General features: G+C 37.9%; 3 protein-coding genes and 2 pseudogenes across 6 annotated transcripts; all 5 read right to left on the reverse strand.

Moving 5' to 3' along the window:
* Positions 1 to 126: 126 nt before the first annotated feature.
* Positions 127 to 3,529, reverse strand: LOC103328908 (nucleolar GTP-binding protein 1 pseudogene; annotated as a pseudogene). Of its 2 annotated transcripts, none has more exons than XR_016121914.1 (3): positions 3,406 to 3,529; positions 803 to 2,854; positions 127 to 367 (listed from the first exon to the last, which is right to left on the reverse strand). The product of XR_016121914.1 is annotated as a nucleolar GTP-binding protein 1 pseudogene, transcript variant X2 (transcript). The 2 variants fall into 2 exon arrangements; XR_016121913.1 differs by having other exon boundaries at positions 3,291 to 3,460.
* A 1,639-nt stretch (positions 3,530 to 5,168) lies between these two features.
* LOC107880922 (nucleolar GTP-binding protein 1 pseudogene) lies at positions 5,169 to 7,138 on the reverse strand (annotated as a pseudogene).
* LOC148915593 (nucleolar GTP-binding protein 1-like) lies at positions 6,055 to 6,747 on the reverse strand. Its single transcript, XM_089041955.1, has one exon. The coding sequence runs from the start codon at positions 6,745 to 6,747 to the stop codon at positions 6,055 to 6,057; it is 693 nt and encodes a 230-aa protein (XP_088898081.1).
* A 5,972-nt stretch (positions 7,139 to 13,110) lies between the features above and the next one.
* LOC103328907 (Man1-Src1p-carboxy-terminal domain protein) lies at positions 13,111 to 18,934 on the reverse strand. 2 transcript variants are annotated; one of them, XM_008231321.3, is made up of 10 exons: positions 18,564 to 18,933; positions 17,273 to 17,400; positions 17,059 to 17,130; positions 16,802 to 16,947; positions 16,603 to 16,717; positions 16,438 to 16,518; positions 15,356 to 15,493; positions 14,084 to 14,171; positions 13,747 to 13,857; positions 13,111 to 13,576 (listed from the first exon to the last, which is right to left on the reverse strand). In XM_008231321.3, the coding sequence occupies exons 1-10, from the start codon at positions 18,817 to 18,819 to the stop codon at positions 13,533 to 13,535; spliced, it is 1,179 nt and encodes a 392-aa protein (XP_008229543.2). In that variant the 5' UTR covers positions 18,820 to 18,933; the 3' UTR covers positions 13,111 to 13,532. The 2 variants fall into 2 exon arrangements, with proteins under 2 accessions (XP_008229543.2, XP_088897692.1); XM_089041566.1 differs by having other exon boundaries at positions 16,603 to 16,947; positions 18,564 to 18,934.
* A 2,211-nt stretch (positions 18,935 to 21,145) lies between these two features.
* On the reverse strand, positions 21,146 to 21,836 carry LOC103328906 (allyl alcohol dehydrogenase-like protein). The gene has a single exon (XM_008231318.2). The coding sequence runs from the start codon at positions 21,768 to 21,770 to the stop codon at positions 21,495 to 21,497; it is 276 nt and encodes a 91-aa protein (XP_008229540.1). The 5' UTR covers positions 21,771 to 21,836; the 3' UTR covers positions 21,146 to 21,494.
* Between the last annotated feature and the right edge of the window lie 88 nt (positions 21,837 to 21,924).

Raw genomic sequence — 21,924 nt, forward strand, 5'->3', positions numbered from 1 at the left:
CAAAAATATACAATTGTTTCATGTTTAAATAGTGTTAGGGTTTTTTTATAAATACAAATTGTTTATTTATAAATTTGTAAAATAATAATTTAACAAACGTCAAACGACAACATTACAAAAGCAAAGGGTAAAGACAAAAATTTGTCAGTAAATTAAACTCCACTCAAAATATTGTAACTGAGGCATGCCTCCGATCCAAAATTTCCTAAATAAAAACATAACTGAAAAATAAGGAAACTGTGAAGACTTCTGGTCGCATGATCCCGCGTGCTGCTATATCCTGCCAAACCAGAGATGAAAGAACTAAGTTCTTTTTCAGCAGCAAGTACACTCCATGGTGCATACAACAAAGCACAAATCTACCTCCCTGCAAGAAGAAAAAGTATACTGATTGCTTGCATAAACATAAAAAACATTGAGCACATGACAAATATACTACTTCAGTCCTAACACCTTCAATAGTATGAAATCAAATCAACATCACAGAACAGGAGATTAATTTTAATGATCAATATGACACTAGCATTTCCTAAAGGACCAAAAACTTCCATCTGGTAGCTACGAGAATGTTATTCTCACACGTACGCATCTGATACACGGAAGCGTAGGTTGATGAGGTATGCATGTAATAGACACAAAAAATAGAATGCAACTGGTCCCATAAATCATGTAATTTGCATAAAGCATACGCATCCCTAAAGCTGGTCAGAGAAAATGGAAAATCAGCATATATAACTGTTTCCCACGAGTGCTAAAAACAAAGACAAGCTGAATTGAAAAGTGATGCAATGTGTCTGAGTACCTCAAATATTTTAACGCCTTTGAGTTTTTCCAATTGATCGTTTTCCAGAGAACAAGTGCTTTGGTTTTAAAGTGGGAATGACCCTATCTGCCTCTCCACGACGAGCATTCTTGTTTCTCATCTTATTAGATTTATTGGCCTTTTGTAGTGCCTTAGCCTTTTGAGCAGAGTCCTTGAATCCCTCTCCAGGGACAACTTCAGTTGGAGGCCTTGATCTTGACCTCGAATGGGATCTAGATAACATGCGTTGCTTCTTGTTGGGTGTATCAACATCCATAGCATCACCACCATCAGTATCATCCCTGTCAAGTGATCTCTCCCTCTTCCGGCCCCTAGTTGAGACAGATCTGCTTCGAGCTCTGTTAATTGCCTTAGTAGGATCAAGTCCCAACTTTGATAGCTGCCTCCCCATTCTCTTTGTTGTGAACTCCCTGTCCTTGTCAAATTTCCTTGGTACAGTTGGTCGACTCTCTGCTGTACTTTTCTTGATTCTATGTTGTTGAATGAGCAAGCTTTTCTTTTTCCTTATCTCAGCCAATGTCTTTTGCTCTTCTGGAGTCAATTCCAATCCCTCCATCTCAAAATTATCATCACCCTCATCTGCCTGCCGGTATCCTTCTTCTCGTTCCAACTCCGCAAGCCTATGCAAAATATCAGGATCAACAAAGTCGTATACGTTGTGCCCATCAAGAATTTCTGGCATGACATCCTCTTTCCATTCATCATTAGCTAAGATATAGTTTTTCTTCAAACTGGCAGAGTATACACCTGCACCGCCATTGTCATTCTCCAAATCCTTTTCTGTATTTCTTTTTTCCTTCTCTGCTGCTTGCTTAGCCTTTGCTTCTAAAACTACCTGAGGTATACATGGGGGTCTTTCCTTATTGTCACGTGGCTTTGGCATTGCAACATGAAAACGATTTAAGCAGTCATTTATCTTTTTGGATTTCATCTTCAATTCCACTCTCTGATTCAACAACCTCTCACAAGCTGCATTCTTTACAGCAATAACCCCCTCCTCGGTCAGAGTGCTCATGGTCAAGAGTACCCCCTCATCATTGGTAGCCTCACCACCTTGACCAATCACTGTCTTCATAGCTTCAGCTTTCATCTCCGTGACCAACTTCTTGTCTTCCTCAGATATACCCTCCAATGGCTGCAAATCAGTCTTGTTGCAGACAATGATCAATGGTTTGTTCATAAACAGAGACTTAATACTGTGAAAAAGAGCTGCCTGTTGGGCAATGCTGTACCCACAAGACCCCGAGATGTCCAAGAAAAACAACACCGCAGCTCTCAAGTGAGCCAAAGCTGTGATGCTGCACATCTCAATAATGTTACGGTCTTCAAATGGGCGGTCCAAAATCCCTGGTGTATCAATTACCTGGTACCTCAAGTATTTATAATCTGTATGTCCCACAAAGAGTGACTTCGTGGTAAAAGCATAGGGCTGGACATCCACATCAGCCCTAGTGATCTTGTTAATGAATGAGCTCTTTCCAACATTCGGATAGCCACAAATCAATACTGTCCTGGTATTAGGGTCAATTGACGGTAGCCTTGCCATGTGTTGCCTAATTTGTTCTAGGTAAGCTAAACTAGGACCAATCCTCTTTATAACTGTGCACATGCGGCCAAGAGCAGCGACCTTGAGACATTTGCATCGGTAAAGTGAATCACCATACTTTAACAATTTCACATAATCTTTAGAAATCTTTCCAATAAGGTTCCTTGCAGTATTGATTTGGCCAAGAGCAAGCTTGTAATGGTCTTTGTTGTAGAGAACATGAAGGAGGTCGCCATAGAAAGGGTGGATGTCATCCAGCCTAGGAAACTCATCAATGATTGTGGAGAGCTTCTCATGAAAATTCTGTTGGGTATATTTTACTTTACGCATATAGAAAGAACGGAGGCGGGAAATTGCATAACCCTTGTGGACTACAGTTGGGGTCTGCCTCTGGGTGCGAGATAGGATGATGTCAATGAAGTCCTTCCCATTTGGTACAACAGTCATCTTCTTGAAGTTATATTGCACCATCTTTACTTATTCGCCTGTTTACAAAAATAAAACAAAATCAAGTTAACACCAAGGTTGATTACCATAGTGAGAATCTGAGAACTTCTCGCATATTTATCATGAACCAAATTTTAGATTAATACACCTACCCAATTAAATTAATAAACCAAATTCAATCTCATTAATATTATTATTAATCAACCAAATTCACATATATCAAAAGCAGTAGGCATAATAAAATGAAAGAAAATGAATTAACCACTCAACAAGATGCTTCTCACGACCAAGATTGCTATTAATCGCCCTATGTCAAGTGATCAGTTAAGAAAAAAAAAACTTTAAAAAATTATGCAAAACAAAATCCAATGCTTCTCTCTTCAACCGACTCTTCTAAAACCGAGATGTGGAGTTCAACAAATACATATGATAAGAAAACAGAGAAAAAAAAAATCAAAATGTGCAAAGCCTCACCTGGATAACAGTTCGCAAGAATTGTTGTCAATCGCAACACAACAAGAGGCAAATATAATAAAAATTAAGATGAAAAGAAAATAATGTGAAGGGAGAGAAGAAGAAAACCACGAACCAGCGGCTGTGGATTTACAAATGCGATGCTGCTGCGGCTGAAGGTAAGTGATAAGGGTTTAGGGTTTAGGGTTATTGTTTACAATTTTAACGCCAATTGTTAATTCATTTCCAAATATGTCCACAAAAGTTTTCAGCAATTATGTTTTGATCCCTTTTTTATTTTTATAATTGTAAAATCATCCCTGCCGTGTCTTAACTCGGAGTTGACTGTGTCTGGGAAGTGTCTTGACTTGACCGTGTCAAAGTCGTTGATCATGTCTGAGGTGTGTCCAAAGAGTGTCCACTTATCAAACTGTCTGACACTTCACCACTTCAACTATTTGGAGTGTCCGTGCAACATAAACGGCCCACACAATATTAAAGTCATATAAATTTTATTTAAAATAAAAAATTAAAAAAACCTCATTGAGCAATATAGAAGAAGAAGCGACGATGGAGCTGGACCTGGTGATGCACATGATGTTCCTTGGAGCATATGTTGTTGAGAAAAAGGTTAGGTTGAGTTCTTGTTCTTTCATCTACCGTTGAAACCAAAATGAAAAAACTCTAGCTCTCTAGAGAAGAAGAGGGATGGGTTTACAGGTTGAAGTTTTAAATTTATATTTTTACCCCACGTTTTACAAAATTTTCAAACAACCATAAAAATTCCTAGATATTTTTAAATCATCCACCGTGTCATGAACTGTATACGCGTATACTGTTACATCGTTGTCGTGTGAGTTGGTCGAATACTTCAATATGCATATCTGATACGTAACTCAACGTATCGTACATGTATCGTATTTGATACTCACCGGATACTCTCATACCCTACTTTTTGGACATATCCATGCAACATAGACATACATTGAAAGTAGAAACTATATCATAACTCAAAGAACACTACTATTTCCACTCATGCCTTAATTCCCCACCCACCATGTAAATTTTTAAAAAATACAATCCTATTTTTCATATACCAGTAGCAATGTATGTTTCTACATTCGAAGCTGCCTTGCAAGTGTTCTTCACTTTGTAGGAAGTATCAATCAGCGAGGCTTTTTATTTCTTAAATGATAGTAAAAGAACAACTTGATAATCACTAACTTCTGAAGAGTTTATTATTTGAATGTGTTGAGAGGATTAAATTTGAATCTATTCCCTCATGTATTCTCCCGAGTCTATTAAATTTGATTTGAGTATAATATCAATAGTCCTTATCGAAAACTTAAAAAATACCCATTGAATTAAGCATAATTTTTATTTCATTTTAAATGTAGAAAAAAATTTCTTATTTACACATGCTCATATAAGTAAACACCTTTATTCCTAAAATACCCTAAGACCTTAGAAGTCATTTTACAAAGGAATAAAATTGTCTTTAAAATTTTGAAGATAAGCTGAGTGGAAAAATATGACAGGAAGTAAAAATAGCAGCAATCAATTCAAAAACTAATCTTCACAGAACATCACATGATTTAAAACATCTAATTTATATTCACGGTATTTTATTTTTAATGCACAAGAGTCAATTTCTCAACCCAAAAATGATAATAACCACACCAAAGCATCAGCTACCAGACAAATGCATATAACATGTGGTCAATACCTACCAGCAGGTGGCATACAGAATCACTATTAACATGGATTCTATAAGCAGAAACAACTAAATACAAGTAGTAGACCTAATCTACTGAAAATAATTTATCACTAATTTCATAACCAAAATCATTACTTTTCATCATCAGACAGTAATCGATGTCAAAACACCACAAAACAAAGTTGGAGAGTTAAAAATAAATTGACAGAACTTCAGATGATCCATGGGTACATAAGATGCAAACTGGATAAACTATACTAATGAATCAGTTTCCTGCTACCAACAATGAACACTTTCCATCTTCAGAGGACTTTTCTTAGGCAACTAGAGGAGCTCCCAGATCACCTGCCGGTATCCTTCTTCTCGTTCCAACTCCTCAAGCCTATGCAAAATATCAGGATCAACAAAGTCGTATACGTTGTGCCCATCAAGAATTTCTGGCATAGCATCCTCTTTCCATTCATCATTAGCTAACATATAATTCTTCTTCGAACTGGCAGAGTATACAACTGCACCGCCATTGTCATTCTCCAAATCCTTTTCAGTATTTCTCTTTCCCTTCTCTGCTTCTTGCTTAGCCTTCACTTCTAAAACTACCTGAGGTATACATGGGGGTCTTTCCTTATGGTCACATGGCTTTTGCATTGCAACATGAAAATGATTTAAGCAGTCATTTATCTTTTTGGATTTCATCTTCAATTCCACTCTGAGATTCAACAACCTCTCACAAGCTGCATTCTTTACAGCAATAACCCCCTCCTCGGTCAGAGTGCTCATGGTCAAGAGTACCCTCTCATCATTGGTAGCCTCACCACCTTGACCAATCACTGTCTTCATAGCTTCAGCTTTCATCTCCGTGACCAACTTCTTGTCTTCCTCAGATATACCCTCCAATGGCTGCAAATCAGTTTTGTTGCAGACTATAATCAATGGTTTGTTCATAAACAGAGACTTAATACTGTGGAAAAGAGCTGCCTGTTGGGCAATGCTGTACCCACAAGACCCCGAGATGTCCAAGAAAAACAATACCACAGCTCTCAAGTGAGCCAAAGCTGTGATGCTGCACATCTAAAAAATGTTACGGTCTTCAAATGGGCGGTCCAAAATCCCTGGTGTATCAATTACCTGGTACCTCAAGTATTTATAATCTGTATGTCCCACAAAGAGTGACTTCGTGGTACAAGCAGCATCAGCCCTAGTGATCTTGTTAATGAATGAGCTCTTTCCAACGTTCGGATAGCCACAAATCAATATTGTCCTGGTATTAGGGTCAATTGATGGTAGCCTTGCCATGTGTTGCCTAAGTTGTTCTAGGTAAGCTAAACTAGGACCAATCCTCTTTATAACCATGCACATGCGGCCTAGAGCAGCGACCTTGAGACATTTGCATCGGTAAAGTGAATCGCCATACTTTAACAATTTCACATAATCTTTAGAAATATTTCCAATAAGGTTCCTTGCAGTATTGATTTGGCCGAGTGCAACCTTGTAATGATCTTTGTTGTCGAGAACATGAAGGTCTCCATAGAAAGGGTGAATGCCATCCAGCCTATGAAACTCATCAATGATTGTGGAGAGCTCCTCATGAAAATTCTGTTGGGTATATTTTACTTTACGCATATAGAAAGAACGGAGGCGGGAAATTGCATAACCCTTGTGGACTACAGTTGGGGTCTGCCTCTGGGTGCGAGATAGGATGATGTCAATGAAGTCCTTCCCATTTGGTACAGCAGTCATCTTCTTGAAGTTATATTTCACCATCTTTACTCATTCGCCTGTTTACAAAAATAAAACAAAATCAAGTTAACACCCACCAAGGTTGATTGCCATAGTGAGAGAATCTGAGAACTTCTCACACATTCAATAGTAGTAGGCATAATAAAATGAAAGAAAGTGAATTAACGACTCAAAATTGCTATTAATTGACGGCTAACAAAAATAAAAATAAAATAAAAAAAATTGACGGCAGAAGAAAATGCAATGCTTCTTTCTTCAACCGACTCTTCTAAAACCGAGATATAGTCTCGTATTGCATGATTGAGTTCAACAAAAACATATGATAAGAAAAAAATCAAAAGCTACAAAGCCTTACCAAGAGGCAAATATAATGGAACTTAAGATGAGAAGAAAAGAATGTGGAGGGAGAGAAGAAGAAAACCACGAACCAGAGGCTGTGGCTGTGGTTTTACGAGTGCGATGCTGCGGGTGAAGGCAAGTGATAAGGGTTTAGGGTTTAGGGTTGATGTTTACAATTTTAACCTCACTTTTTAAAACATTTTCCAATCTGTCCACACCAGTTTTAATAATTATGATTTCACCCCAGTTTTTGTTTCTAAAATTGTAAAATGTCCCTGCCGTGTCTTCATTTTAAGTTGACCGTGTTCAGAGAGTGTCTTCTTAATCGTATTTGGGGAGTTACTTGACCGTGAATAATCGTTGATCGTGTCCAAGGATCCGACACTTTGATACTTCAATTAATTGGAGTGTCTGTGTAACATAGCTGAGAATAGGGGTAGGCAATCAAACCAAAAAACCGAGCCAAATTGGGCTGAAAAAAATTGGTTTACCAAAACTGGATCGGTCCAGTTCCTATTCTTGTAGTGAAAAAACCAGACCGGGTGTGTATTTTTTAATTTTTCTAATAAATGTTTTTAAGCCCAATGTTTTTAACCAGACAAGGTGTATATTATACATGTGTTTATCTATAGAGGTGGAGTTGTTAGTTGTGGGTGGACCTAGCATTTATGGGTGTTGTGAGATCATGTGGGTTTGTGAAGCCGTTGTAGTCGTCTCTGGCCAGGTAGATGAGAACGGTAAGGCCCTTTCACTTAGAGGTGTCTCTGGTCTCTAGCTATTGGTTTTTCTACCATGGTCTACATCAAATTGTCTGATCCTCTCTCTTTAAACTCAAAGTGGGCTGAACTCAAAATTTGTACGCTTATTTTGCTCATTGATCCATCCATCTCTCCATAGGACGATCTCAATACATTATTGTCATTCCCTGTAAAGTAGCCGCTTCTCCTTCCGCTGTTAGCTCTAATAGGAAACAGAAAATAGAAAGGCTTAAATGCTAAAATAGTTCTTGTGTTTTATTACGTTGGTCAATTTGATTCATGTGTTTTCAATTTGGCCAATTTAGTCCCCGTGTTTCGTACCATTAGCTAATGTGGTCCATTCTGTTAAAATTGCCGTTAAATAAACATAAATGATTTTTTTTTCTTTTTTGTTGAAAACCTTTAAACTTATTTGAAATTTATTTTAAAATTGTAATTAATTCAAAAATATATTGAAACTTCATTAAAACCAAAACATAACATTAGGAAAGAAAAAAAAACAGGATGGGCATAATCAAGGAGGGGGGAGAGGCTGCTCAGCGATTGGGAGGGGGGGTGGGGCGACGACCAGAGTGGGCTAGAGGATCCGGGCGGCGCGGCTAGGGATGGGACAAATGGCCAGGGAATGGTGGGGTTGGGGAAGATCTTGCTGGGACATGGTTGGGCGGTAGGGGTTGTTTGAGAGAGAGAGAGAGAGAGAGAGAGAGAGAGAGAGAGCTCTCAGGGGTGGGAAGGATTCGTGTTCAGGAGGTGGGTGTGTGTAGGGGAGTTGGGGCCTTTGTGTCTGGCTGCGGAAAGTAGCTGGGAGAAAGAGAGAGGAAAGAAGGGTGGTGGGGGTGGGGGCTTAGATTGGACGGTGGTATCATCCTTTGATTTTAATTTCTTTTAGTTTTAGATTTTTTTTTGTTTTTTTTGTTTTGGTAATAAGGGGACTAAGAGCCCTGACCAAATTTTTTGATCTTATTTAATTATCCATTTTTAAATTGAATTCGAATATATCAATTTCTTTTTATTAATATTTAAACAGTTTTTAAACTTTTTAAACATAAATTTAACGAATTGGATCACATTGAGTTACAAACCTAGGACCTAGAGCGTAAATACTCTTATCCATTTGAGTTACAAACCTCTTCCTATTCAAGGTTTGTTATACATAATAGTTGGTAAATATTGTTGAGGCCCAAAAATCCAAGGTTGTGCCCAAATAAATTCCCGGCCCAACGCAATGCCTTATTAAGAAAAGACCTGATTTGAAGCACGCGAAAGTTCGTCATTCACGCTCGCACGAGTCATGATTCACGTGCCATGCCAAATAAATATGCAATCTATCATGCTAAGAATTGAAATAAGCACTGGCTTTACGAGCCCAAGTTAATTATCCCATCATGCGTCATATCCTTCTTCAAAACGACAAAATTCAAGCACGCCAAGCGACATGCAATGCTGAGCGGAAAATCATTATTATTACACCTAGCCACGCTACAAGCTTAAGTGGGCCTAAGCCACGCAAATTCCTTGGCTTGCTTGAGTGGGTTGTGGTATGGATGGTAACAAGCTTTCATGAGGTCCATTGATGAGCCGAGAAATGGAAGTTTTGGGCTACTTGGGAGCCCCAAAACTCAAGCCCATTTCTTGAGCCCAAATATGTGGGTAAGCATAAAAAAAAGGAAAAAAAGTGATCCAATGCCTTAGGAGAACCTCTAGTAGTCTGCTGCAACACTGAAACAAACCCACATCAGTAAAACGCTCAAAATAAAACAAATAGACTATTTCCAGCAACTTGACGAAAACTCATTAGACGCTGGAAATAGTATGCCAATAACCCAATACTGTAAACAAAGCCTACCCTAGCGCTTTGTAAAAATCTAGCATCGTATTCCACCCTTTTCAAAACTCCAAAATAGTCAACGAGAAGCCATGGCAGGAACCAAAGGAAATCCATGTGTGTAAGAGGAGTACCCATTGGACAAACGACTCCCCCTATTCTTTTTTCCTTTGTGAGCTCTGTTTTGAAAACCAAGGAAGAAAGTAGGTGGCTCCTCACCCCCATAGGGGAGGTCCAGCCACCCAAAACCTTGGAACCCCAAAGAACTTGTAGCCCAGAAGCTCTGGTTAAAGAAATTTCACCAAAAAGGGTGACTGAAAAGAAGCAAAGGAAAAGTGAAAATGGATGATTGATGGAATTAGGGTTCTAAGTGCCTATAAAATGGAGCTTCCTCTACCCAGCAAAATCAATCATCCAGAGTGCGACCAAGCTTTGTCAAGCAACTGGAAATTCACTTAAACCACATCTAGAGAGCAAGCTTCTCTCTTACTTCCAAAACCCAGCAATTTCGTGCTTTGTTCATCTTTCTTCCCCTTATTTTTCCTCATAGCAGATTGTTTTGTTATTTGATGAACCTCTGTCGAGCTGCCAAAAAATCACTTAAGCCACCCATTGCCTAGCCTCTCCCTTTTTCTGAGTCGAACCCTCTGATAACCCTTTCCTTAGAACCCCAAGAACTCACAGCTCTCTCTCTGTTTATGCTAAACTCATGACTGTTTTGCTCCCATGCCACAAGCCTCTTATGCCAAGCTAAGAATCTACCTATAAGCAATTGTTGTTTTTATTGGTGAAGATAACCAGGATGCTTCCTAAGACTTCACTACCCTTTCGAAGCATTCTTGGGGCCTGATTCTTGAACTCAGGCACATGAGGTAATTTCACTTGTTTCTTTTCTTCGGTAGCCCAAGCTCATTCACAGTCAGGCTGCTGGAATAAAAAGACCCCTACAAATATCTATCTTTTTATAATAATAGTAAAATTAAAAGAAAAAAGGAAAAAAGAAAAAAGAAAAAACATATTGAATACTACTTGCATTCTACCCATCAAATTAGATATGTATGGATGAAATGCACATAAGTGAACCTTATTTTTGGGTCAAAAGATGCATAGTGGGTGAGGTTTGGGTAACATGCCCTGTAAATACTTAAATCCTTATTGACCACAAACCAAAAAAAAAAAACCCTTAAATCCTTCATTTAAGTATTCATTAAATAACTTTCCCTTTTAAGAAAAATTAGGTACTAGACATAAGTAACTTTACTAATTAGTATTTGAGATATTGTGTATTTTTGTTTGGGTTTTAATTCTTAGGAAAGAATTGTTATTTTGTATTAGGCCAAAAAGGAGGCCCAGATTCGTTGGGCTATCTAAAAAAACTGAAAAGACAATGCTACCCTTCTTCTTAAAAAGCCTGACCCAACTTTAGAACTTACAAAGTAATTTTGATGGTCTTTAATTATAATATGGTAAAAGTAGGTACTATATTTTGGCTTTATTCTAATTAGCTGAAATTGAATTTCTATTTACCTAAATAGTAAACTATATTGTGTGTGAAAACTAAAGCTCAACAATAAAGGTGAGTGGGAAATACAGCAGTGTGTATGAAGCAAAAAACTAAACTTTCTAAAACATCTTCAACAATATCAAGGTACAAATGAATCCACCATGGGCTATCTCCTAATGGTGCATGAAAGAGAATTATCATAATTAATATTAACAAAGAAAACCATATTAGGGTGTGCCCTAACTTGGTGGTGGCACGCTTATGCAATTTGAAGAATGACTAAAAATTTCATTGGTCACCTCGGTTGAAAAGAGGGATATATAATTTGGCATGCTCAGAGGGACACACTATATGAGCAACTGAAAGGAATGGAAACATTCCTATCAGCCGATAAACTACAATGGCTATGACTCTTATGGCTCAAGTAGCCAATCCATCAGCCAACATGGTGAGCACAACCACAATGGCCAATATAGTTTTACCCATCAAGGTGGGTCTAACAACAAATATGACTCAAGTAGCAAATTTGATGGCAAATATGGTGCGTACAATTAAGGGGATATGATCTTTTGAACCAAAATGGTTCAAATGATCAGCATATCTTTGGTGGCCAAACCAATCAAGTGGCATGGGGGCAATACACTTACTCATATTGCCAATACGGCTTCCACCTATATGTACAATGAGCCTAATTATTGTTCCCACCAAGCAAATCATCCTATTGGCTATGGTGGCCAATATAATCTTAAGGTGGGTGAGAGGCCATTTGGTGGCCTTACCCACATTGTGGAAGAATATATGAAGGAAATAAGGGTAAATTACTCAAATGGTTCTCAAACTTATACTCGATTTATATTTTGGTTTCTCAATTAAATTATTCATTCAAATGGTCCATCAACTCTATATTATTCGCTCCATTGGTCATACCGTTACATTCTGTCAATATTTCCGTTAAATATGAGGGTAAATTGGTCATTATTTACCCTAAAATTAGGTTAAATCTAACAGAAAATTAGACGGCAGGACCACTGGAGTGAATAATATAGAGTTGATGGACTATTTGAATGAATAATTTAGTTGAGGGACCAAAATATAAATCAGGTATAGGTTTGAGGACCATTTGAATAATTTACCCAAGGAAATAAAGGAAACATCTAAGTTGAATGTTTTATTAAAAGAGTTCTCATACGGATTACAAACTTCTCATGACCTTTTCGTCCAAAGTTTGCGTAAGATTTCTTTATATATATATGGTATTTTAGTTGTTTGTCGCTCTCTTTCTCTTGTTCAAGTCCTGCTCATATGGTAATGCTTTGTGCAGATTCTGTCTCGCCTTCCAAATTGCTCTACACATTTAAAAAGGTCGTATGCTATTTCCTTAAAGACTTGGAATTAGCTTCTAAGGATTGTATCTCAAACTCTCAGTTATGCATTTGATTTGCACATAATCGACTGTTATTGTTGAAACCATGGCCATACCTTCGAATGGAACAACTACATTAATTTTCATCCCCTCTTCATTGTGAATTGAATTATAGATTAAATTGGCCACTAGACTCAATTGCATGTTCAATATGCAATTGCTACATTACGTGGTCCAATTGACATTGCATTGTATTTCAAATCGTCAATTTTATGTGTACTTCGTTGAAAATTTGGATAATTTGCACATAATTTGTTGTGAACCCCTTCACTTCAAATATAGAGCATGAGGAATGCAGCTCAGCTTCTCATACTTGATCCAATTTTCACAATCACTGAACCCCAACCCACTTTCTCTTTGGTTTCTTTTAAATTTGTTTTGGCTTTCCTCCTCCTCGAGTCCAATGGAATTCTTCGTAGTCATGTCCTGCAAAATGTAAGAACTCACTAGTAGTCCTACCAAAATACCAACATTCATCAAAAGACGATTGCACCCATTCAATACAATCAAATGCCAAAAAAAAGCCAAACAAATGATATCAGAGAACCATTTCAATGCACACCCTTATATAGAAAGTCATTCCTCACATTTAGATGTTCCTATTATGGGTGTCTACAACACCACACCAAGGTTTGACATTAGCTTCAAAAACTAATAATTTACCAGATGACCAATTGCATGACCTTAGTCTAGTGTAAGTAACCAATTACAAATGTTCCTAACCTGTTACAGCCAGTTTCTTCTCATTCCCTTCCTAACTATATGGAGCTAAATAGAGAATAAAGGAGAAGCTTTTCTTTCCGACCAAAGCAATACAAATTCTGTATTCTTACAAGAAGCAGTTAACTAGACCTTATCAGACATCTTGATCAATCTCCTGTACAACCTCTCAGAAATCTCCCTGTGAATCACCTCTCAAGGACAAAACATTCGAAGTCTTCTTGGCCCACGTGATAATGGTCACTGCTCCAACATCATCGTATCAAAATTCAGCGCCTTACGCTCTGTTTGAAAGGAGTGGTCCAACAAACATTAATTTCACTAAATTGTTGCTGAACAGTCTCTAAACAAAATGGGGTTATGAGAAGAGCCCTGTCGCTCTGAAGCGGGAAATTAATGTTCAAGAAAACAGATACACAATTTTGAATCAAAAATATAATCTTGTGAGACTCACCAGCATGTAGTGCTTGAAGATGGTGTTCAGAACTTTCTGCGGCTCTGCTGGACTTCAACTTGCTATCCTCACCCCTTATCATTCTTCTTGAAGAGCTCAAAGAGCCTTCAACTACACAAAATGAGAGTCGACATGCCAAAGTTGATTGCACAGAATTGACGGCATAAAAAATATTCACAACTACCCTTGTTTCCATAGAGCTCCCAATTTCACAAATTTTACAAGTTTGGAAATAATTTTTTGCTATTAAAATAAATGAATAATTGATGATAAGCCAGATATTGGGCCATGTTAGGATGCACTATTGACATAAATAAAACACAGTCTGCCTGCATACCTTGCCATTCCCATACTACTTTTGATTCACCCTTCACCAGCTTTGGATAACAATCTACATGAGAATCCTCCTGAACCAACTCTTCTACCTACACATATTACAGATATTACTATTAGAAAGATAAACAATATTATGACCACTATTTTCAAACTATATAGAATAATAGAACCCATAAAATCAAACTAAAATTTTCCTTTGGGATTGAAAGCAACTAAGATTAGGTAACAATACAAATAATATAACAAAATAACTAATTAAAGTTATACAAAGTGGATGTACTTGAACTTTTCGATTTCACGTTTCTCACTATGGATATAATGATATATTTCATAGCTTCATGGTAACATTATAATGGAGTTAAAAATAAGTATTCTTTTATATCTTAATTTGGATGAATGGAATAAAAAAGCCTTGTACATACAAGTATACAGCAAGGCATTGTTATGTTTAATAGAGACTATTGGAAAACAATATATCTCTAAAAGGAGGCATGTAGGAGCTGTCATCATGCTGGTGCAAAACAAGTTAGAACTAATCCCTTAGGTAGTAAGAATGAAGTGGGGAAAGCGCGTAGGATTAGAATAGGTCATGATTTGAATCCTGCCCAGTGTAAATAAAATAAAAATAACATGAATTAAATATGAGCCACAACTTGTGAGATCATAAAGAACAAAGATCTATACATCTAATTATCGTCATTGGCTCTAGTAAATCAAAGGTTGATTGTGACCTGACCCAACCCAACAAGCCAAACCCGAGGTTAGTTCGACATGAGTCAGCTGCAAAAGTAGTGGGCATCAGCTCAGGCTCAGTGATAGTCAAGTCAGGTTAACTTTTTGTTTGTTTTTTATAAGTTTAGAATTTCTTAAAGTAGATGTATGTTACATGTAACTAAAGGTTTTATAGCATATAAGAACAAGGAAGAAATTACTTGATTCATAAATAGAAACAAAACAAACCATATCAATCAAAACATTTCAAAAGGTTCTTACGTTAAAACGGCAATTCCATTGAAAATGTTCAGTTCAATAATAACATATAAACAGATCCAACTTCTCGTCCCCAAAAAGTAAGCAGAATTTACAACCATAAATTAATTTGAATGTAGTTTGAACTCGAATGACATAGTTAAATACATACCACTTTAACAAAGGAATACTACAATGGATACCAAAAGTACATTCACTGAAGACTTATGGATTAATAAATTATCAATTGAACAAGAAATTAAAGGTTGAAGTGATAATCAAATCCAAAGAAAGATGGAGATACCTTCTTCCACAATACAGGGTCCTTCCTCTCCTTTGGCAAAAGAAGACGATCTCGCAACCGAGAGGCAACAACCCATGGCTCACATTCACTATTCACACTCTTTGACATGAAGGCCTTCTCCTCGAGCACTTCACAAACCTACAAAGTTGGCAATTGAAATCGTTTTAACAAAAGGAACTGAACAATTCAAATAAACCAAGGGATTAAAAAATTGAGTCTTGTTGAAGTTCTGCATCATTGACAAATCACGTCTAGTATGCACTTATAAATTAAGGTAACAGTTTACATGAATTTAAGGTAATATAACATTAGACCTAGCATGTTTCACTGAGGAAATTTATGTCATCATTTTCTTTGACTTTTGAGTCTCATATTAGATATTTTCTAATGTGATATGAGGAGTTATTCCTGTCCCCTTCTCTTATTTCTTCTTCATCTATTTTTCAGGTTTTACTCGTTAAATATTCCAATACTTAGAAAAGGTTCAGCCCAATTCAATCATAAAGAAATACTTCTATTGATGGCTGTCTGCCATGCCACTAGCTTGTGTCCAGTTTCTCACAGCGATTTGTGCCTAATTTACAGCCCAAGATATCTATCTGAAATATATTGTTCAAAGTAACACTATCAAAAATTTTAAAGAGCATTTGGAAAAAAAGAATACTTTTACTAGCAACGCTATCAAATCTTTTTACGAGCATTTTACATTCTAAATGCAAAGTTTTCCCGAATTATGTGCATGGATCTAAGCTTTTCCCAATCTGACATGACACGGCTTGACATCAACATTAACATAATGTCCACTCATTGAGATGGAATGTCCACTTATTATTTCAGATGTCACAAGGAAAAGACTGGACATTTCTCATGCAGGTCCATTCAGAAAATACAGGTACATTCAGAAAACACAGGTACCTTCAGATAATTTTTCAAAACTCAGGGATTTAATGAGGTCAAGTCCTCAAATTTTAGTCTGGAAGATGGTGAAATCCTTCTAATGTCTGACTTACAGAAATAATAACATAAAAGCCTAAAATGTAAATACCCCTTTCCAAGTACAGAACAAATGGTATCATACATACCTGTTGGTAAAGGTCATCAACTCTAGTTGATAGACACCGTCTTCGGCGGAGTTTCCAAAGTATGAACGTTGATCCCAAAAGCTGGAGATCTCAATACTGTCAACAAGCTTCAACATGTTGATACTAAAACATAATCATTAAAGGCTGCCTTTAAGAATGGAATACCAATGCACAAACTGGCAAAATAAGTAATGCATGCTCAGAGATCCATTGACGAATGCGACATGAAAAAGGTTTGTAATGTTCAGCTAGCATGTCAGGACACTTCAACTCTTTGACCCTATACACAAAGAAAAGTAAACACAAAATACAATGGTTAGGGTACATTAAGAAAGAGGAAAAGCTTCCCTCCATAATGACATACCCACGAGAACTTGTCCTTGTATCCAACATTCTATTGACAGTCTCCATTGTCCTTTCTTTTGTATACATATAAATGGCATTATCTGGGCCAACATGTTCCAGCAGCTCGCGCTTATCTAAATCATTCCATATATCATTTTCTTCAACCTGTCAGAACCAGACAAGCTAAAGCATTGTCAAAGTGTATTTAACAGCAACCAAAAATATCCATACAGAAATAAATTTGATCAATTTCATAGGATTTTAAAAGTCACTAACCCAAATTGTTCCAGTTTCATAGCACAAAAATTCAGCAAGTGCCTCACAAAGACGAATTTCTACCCTTTCTGCCTGTATTGTACAAGTCCAAATAAAACATAAATGTATCATGTATGTAAATCTATCAGTGTGCATAATACTCCAATGTAACTTATGCAATTTTTCATCCCTAGAATATTAGTGCAGCAAAAAGGAGGAGACTTTCAGGACGTACAAGTTTCTTAGCTGTTTCATTGATATCTCCATCTTCTATACATAACTTCCCACGCTTCTTAAATCCTTGAAGACACTCCATCTTGCCTTGATAACATCGTCCATTACTTGGGCAAGGCTCACAAGAATCTGTAATAATCCATATTGATTAATGTAAAATCACAATAGAAATATGCATCTTGCTGAAAACTATTGCTCATGAGTCATCAAGAGGTGATTTTGAGAATCAATCAACCCACAAATCCGTAGCCCAGGTGACTCACAGCCTCCCTCTCAACCAAATGGGCTAGGGTTGAAAAGTATGCAGCTGAATGAATTAAAGGAACTAGAAGATACAATATAGGGAGCAGAGAAATGCCCACAAGAAATGCTAAACAATCCAGTAAACGCTATAAATGGATAACCCGCAAAGCTTGTAGCAAAACATTTATTAAAAATTAGTAAAACTATTATTTCCACTATTTTATTCTCCATTTAATTTTCCAATCATCTGGATATAGATAATAGATGTACTGCCCTTATATCACCTTTGTACCACCATAGAACCATCAGTTGTGGTAATTTATGATGTAAAGAATCTTTACACGGAGATATTGCCTTTACAAACATGATTCAGTTATAAAACACAACAAAATTCTAGTCTACTTCACAACATAAATACAACTTGAACACAGGTCCCTCAAAGTCACGACAATAGGTAAGAGAAAATGCTTGAGTTCGTTTGAAGATGTGTGGCAAGCCAGCAGCATAGGGTACCCGGGTGCATAATCAGCTCTGCAAGCCTGCGTTACTGGGAGCCTACCCGCACTCTGGTCTGCATACACAAAACAGACAGGACTTGAGCCCAACAAGGGCCAACTTTAAGCCTGAGACAGACTGAAACCTGGAGTCAGAAGGTGACCATGCTCTGCTGCCATTCGGGGATACCCACAGACATGCATAGTTAGCCCCAGCTAACCAATTAACCCCTACAACAAATCTCCAATGACTTGGCACATCCCAGAGTTATAAATTCTAAGAATAACTGCTATTCAGAGGTCCGAAACACTTCTAAATCCAAATATAAGCATATTGATCACAAAATGAGTTTGTAGCCACAAAGGCACACCTTTTAAACTGAACACAACCAATATAAAACAAACGCAAACGCAAAGAACCCATTTTCCCCTTAAAAAAAATGAACACCGATCAATCCACAATGGAAATTCAGCTCAAAACAACAAAGCAAGTCACAAAACATCCAAAATCTTGTTGGGGTTTCTCGAAAACAAACATAAAGTTGAGAGACCTACCAGGGAGGAAGTCCAGAGAGTCCAGGGAGCTATCACAGAAGGGCTTGGAGTGGCGGTTGATGAGAGTGGAGGACAAGAAATTGAGAGTCAAAGCGACCGAGGCTGCGATGGCCAGCACTACTGTGAGCCTCGAGAACTCTTCTTTTGAGGGAAAGAAATTCTGGGATGGTTCCAATGTTGATGCAATGGAAGAAAGAGAAGACTCTGGGCTCGGTTTTGGTTTGGGTTTCGGGCGCTTCTTCGAAGTTGAAGACATTGATAAATTAATACTGTTGTGTCGGTTACTGCGAGGCAAAAAAATGGGAGAGAGGAAGGAGAAGGGAGGCGAGGAGAAATGAAAATGAAAGGTAGGCGGCTGTCCCCTGGTTTTGGCCTTCTGAAGCTATTAATCGGTCGGGTACAGTATGAGCTTGACCCATTTAAGATTCCAAAATGGGTTGGGCTGATTTATTTTTATCTTTTTTGACAAAACGATTTTTTAAACTATTTTAATATATGAGGAGAAGCAAAATGACCCACTATTATGGCTGGTTTGGTGTACTTGCTTTCCAGACAAGGTCTTGAGTTCGAGTCTTAAGCATCTGTATTTTGTGGGTGAGTTTAGTGTATTAACGCCTTTCTCAAAATTGAGTTCAAGAGGGCGGACAATGGGCACACTTAGGGTTGGGCATGATACGGGATGACACGAGATGAAGGTCATCCCAGTGTCAATCCCAAATAGGGGAATCAGAATGGGATGACACATAATGTGAGTTTTTGGGAACACGTTCAAACCATATCGGACGCAAACATGACCGGTATGATTCGGTATCAATGTTGATACCGTAAAAAATCCTGCAAAATTTCAGAAATCTTGCAATTTTTATAAATCAAGCTTGATACAAAGTTTACCAATAATCAAGATTCAAGAGTCTTGTTCAAGACTTCCAAATTATATGATACGTTGAATAATTCACATTGGCTTTCACAAAGCCTAATACAACAAAACAAGCAATCAAGAGTCTTGATTCAAGACCAACCAGCAATTTGATGCATCAATCTTCTTAACTATATATTCTACAAGCAACCATTATTTCCAAGATTCTGAAAGCACCTTCACCTACAATTAGCAATATCTTATTCTCCCCTCCATTATTATCTATTACAGCAAACACAGAACCAAGATAATATATGGAGAAGACAGAGTGCTCTGAAGCAGAAAACTTTGGTTTTGTGACCACCAGCCTAGAGCCACAGGCTACTGCCAAGAGGAAGAAAAACAAGAGCAAAAACCAGAGGAGGTTTAACGATGAGCAAATCAGGTTGTTAGAGTCCATAGTTGAAGCGGCTTATGCAGGTACTTTTACTTTTAACTTGTACTGTTCAGGTACGGTATGACACCAAACGGAATCACAATTTTAGAACTGGTGTCATGCCAAACAATAACGGGATGACACGGTATCATCTCATTTACACTTCAACACCAAATGGGACGGCATGAGATTGGCACGATTTCGGTATTCCAGTTTTGATGCCCAACCCTACACACACTTACTTGACCAACTGGCCTAACTTGTCATGGTGGGCTTCGACTGCAATTCACCTTAATTTTTTAGTGAATCAAATGAATGATGTTGTTAACTTACTATTGCCATTCCAACGATTTGGAGATGCCTTGCCATTTTCTTTCTTATTTTCTGAAAATTATGCTGTGAACGAAACTCGCATCATTGGCTGACTGAAGGAAAACCAAGTATGCAGTTTTCCAGTTGTGTTGGTTGGGGAAACAGAGGTTTTATTTGAACGAAAACCCAACCTCTGATTTAGTGGAGGTGTTTAGCAGCCTCAGAAAAATATTAGGGGTTGAACAAAAACAAAAATTGAAAGAAAAAAAAAACAAATTGGGGCTCCTTCAACAATATGCAAAACGCAATTAGTGCCCATCTCTCGCATGTCTGCTCTGTTTCCATCAGCAAGTAATGATCCTTCCTATATGCAGGCTTGACAGAACACACTGGCATAGAAGTTTTGAAGAACCACTGCTAAATGGCCAACAGAACTGACCACAAGCACAAATCCTCTGGCACAAACAGTTCCTCCAAACTTCCCCAGAAAATGGCTCTGTCTGGGAAAATGCCAAGTGCAAATGGAAACATTGGATTACATGCATCTCCATACCCATCTTAACTTTTCCTAAAACAAATGCTGTGATTGTGCAATGCTTATTCTCAAAACTATTTGGTTAACAGGTAGTGATATTCAAATGAAAGATCAAGGCATTTGAAAGGAATCACAATCTTCAAACCTGAAAAATTAGGTCTCTTGATTCGCCGACCCTTAGGAATTCCCTTCCCATTTTCCAACTCTAAATCCTAATCCATTCTAATATGATTGGAAATTATCCCACTACACTTCGGTCTTTCCATTCCATCACTAATTTTCACTACAAAGGAGCTTCATGCAGAGTGGAGAGACCAATTGTTACTGAACCTCTAATACAGTTTCTACTTCTTCCACTGAATGACAAGTTACAAGTTTGCAACCCAAGATTTCAAGAGACTGCAAAAGGGAATTTGAATTTCTAAAGCACAACATTTTGAATATAGAGTCCAACAAGAAGCTCTATTTCACATTAAAAACCCATGTAGCTTAGAAACACAAACACTATCCATTATGAAAGAGCATTTGAAGACCATAAAAGTTACCTACAAGAACATCTAATCAGCTCTTAAAATCACAAAATAAAAATTTCGGTTCTTCTAAAACACAATGTATCATACTAAATTGCCCATCTTTAAGCTAAAAGCTTCAAATTCACAGACGTTGAAACAACCCCATGAATCTAAAAACATACCAGCAAAACCCTCAACAGAGCTTCTCTCAGAAAGGCAAATTACAGCGAATAAACTACAAAAGCTCACAAAAGGAAGGTCCTTTGCCTTGTGCAGTTGCTCAGAACACCACGCGAAACTGGGGCGCGTCGGAGCCACTGGCGGGGAGGATCTCCCAGCGGCAGGGCTCGAGGTCTTCGGAAACGGGGCAGTATCCGGCGAGAGTGACATTGTCGGCGGAAGCGGCGACCGACCCGAATTCAAAGACTGTGATGTTGGCGGGTCGAGGCACCTCAACGGCGCCGTTCATGCCCGGAACCTCGACGGGTTTCGGAGCCGGGTTGGGCTTGGTTTCGGGTTTGGGGTCTTTGCCTTTCCACCATGAGAGCAGACCCATGACTGTCTTCTTGACCTGGTTGTTTTGACGGTAAATGGATTGGGTGATGGTAGCTTTGCATTAGCCGCATAAGGGCATATGTTTTTCTAAGAACAAACGATTATTATTTGGGGCTGGAGTTTATACTATTTACGGGAGTGCCATTGGGCCAGGC

This window comes from Prunus mume, linkage group LG7 (genome assembly GCF_029339155.1).
Source record: "Prunus mume cultivar Tortuosa linkage group LG7, ASM2933915v1, whole genome shotgun sequence".
Classification (NCBI taxonomy): domain Eukaryota; kingdom Viridiplantae; phylum Streptophyta; class Magnoliopsida; order Rosales; family Rosaceae; genus Prunus; species Prunus mume.

Bases quoted from the DNA above. Each gene is read 5' to 3' on its own strand.
- LOC148915593 (XM_089041955.1), bottom strand. From the start codon at position 6,747: ATGGTGAAATATAACTTCAAGAAGATGACTGCTGTACCAAATGGGAAG.
- LOC103328907 (XM_089041566.1), bottom strand. From the start codon at position 18,819: ATGTCTTCAACTTCGAAGAAGCGCCCGAAACCCAAACCAAAACCGAGC. The intron at 17,401-18,563 runs GTAGGTCTCTCA...GGATTATTACAG, and splicing joins CTCTCTGGACTTCCTCCCTG to ATTCTTGTGAGCCTTGCCCA. The intron at 16,519-16,602 runs GTATTCCATTCT...TGAGATCTCCAG, and splicing joins TTTTGCCAGTTTGTGCATTG to CTTTTGGGATCAACGTTCAT.
- LOC103328906 (XM_008231318.2), bottom strand. From the start codon at position 21,770: ATGGGTCTGCTCTCATGGTGGAAAGGCAAAGACCCCAAACCCGAAACC.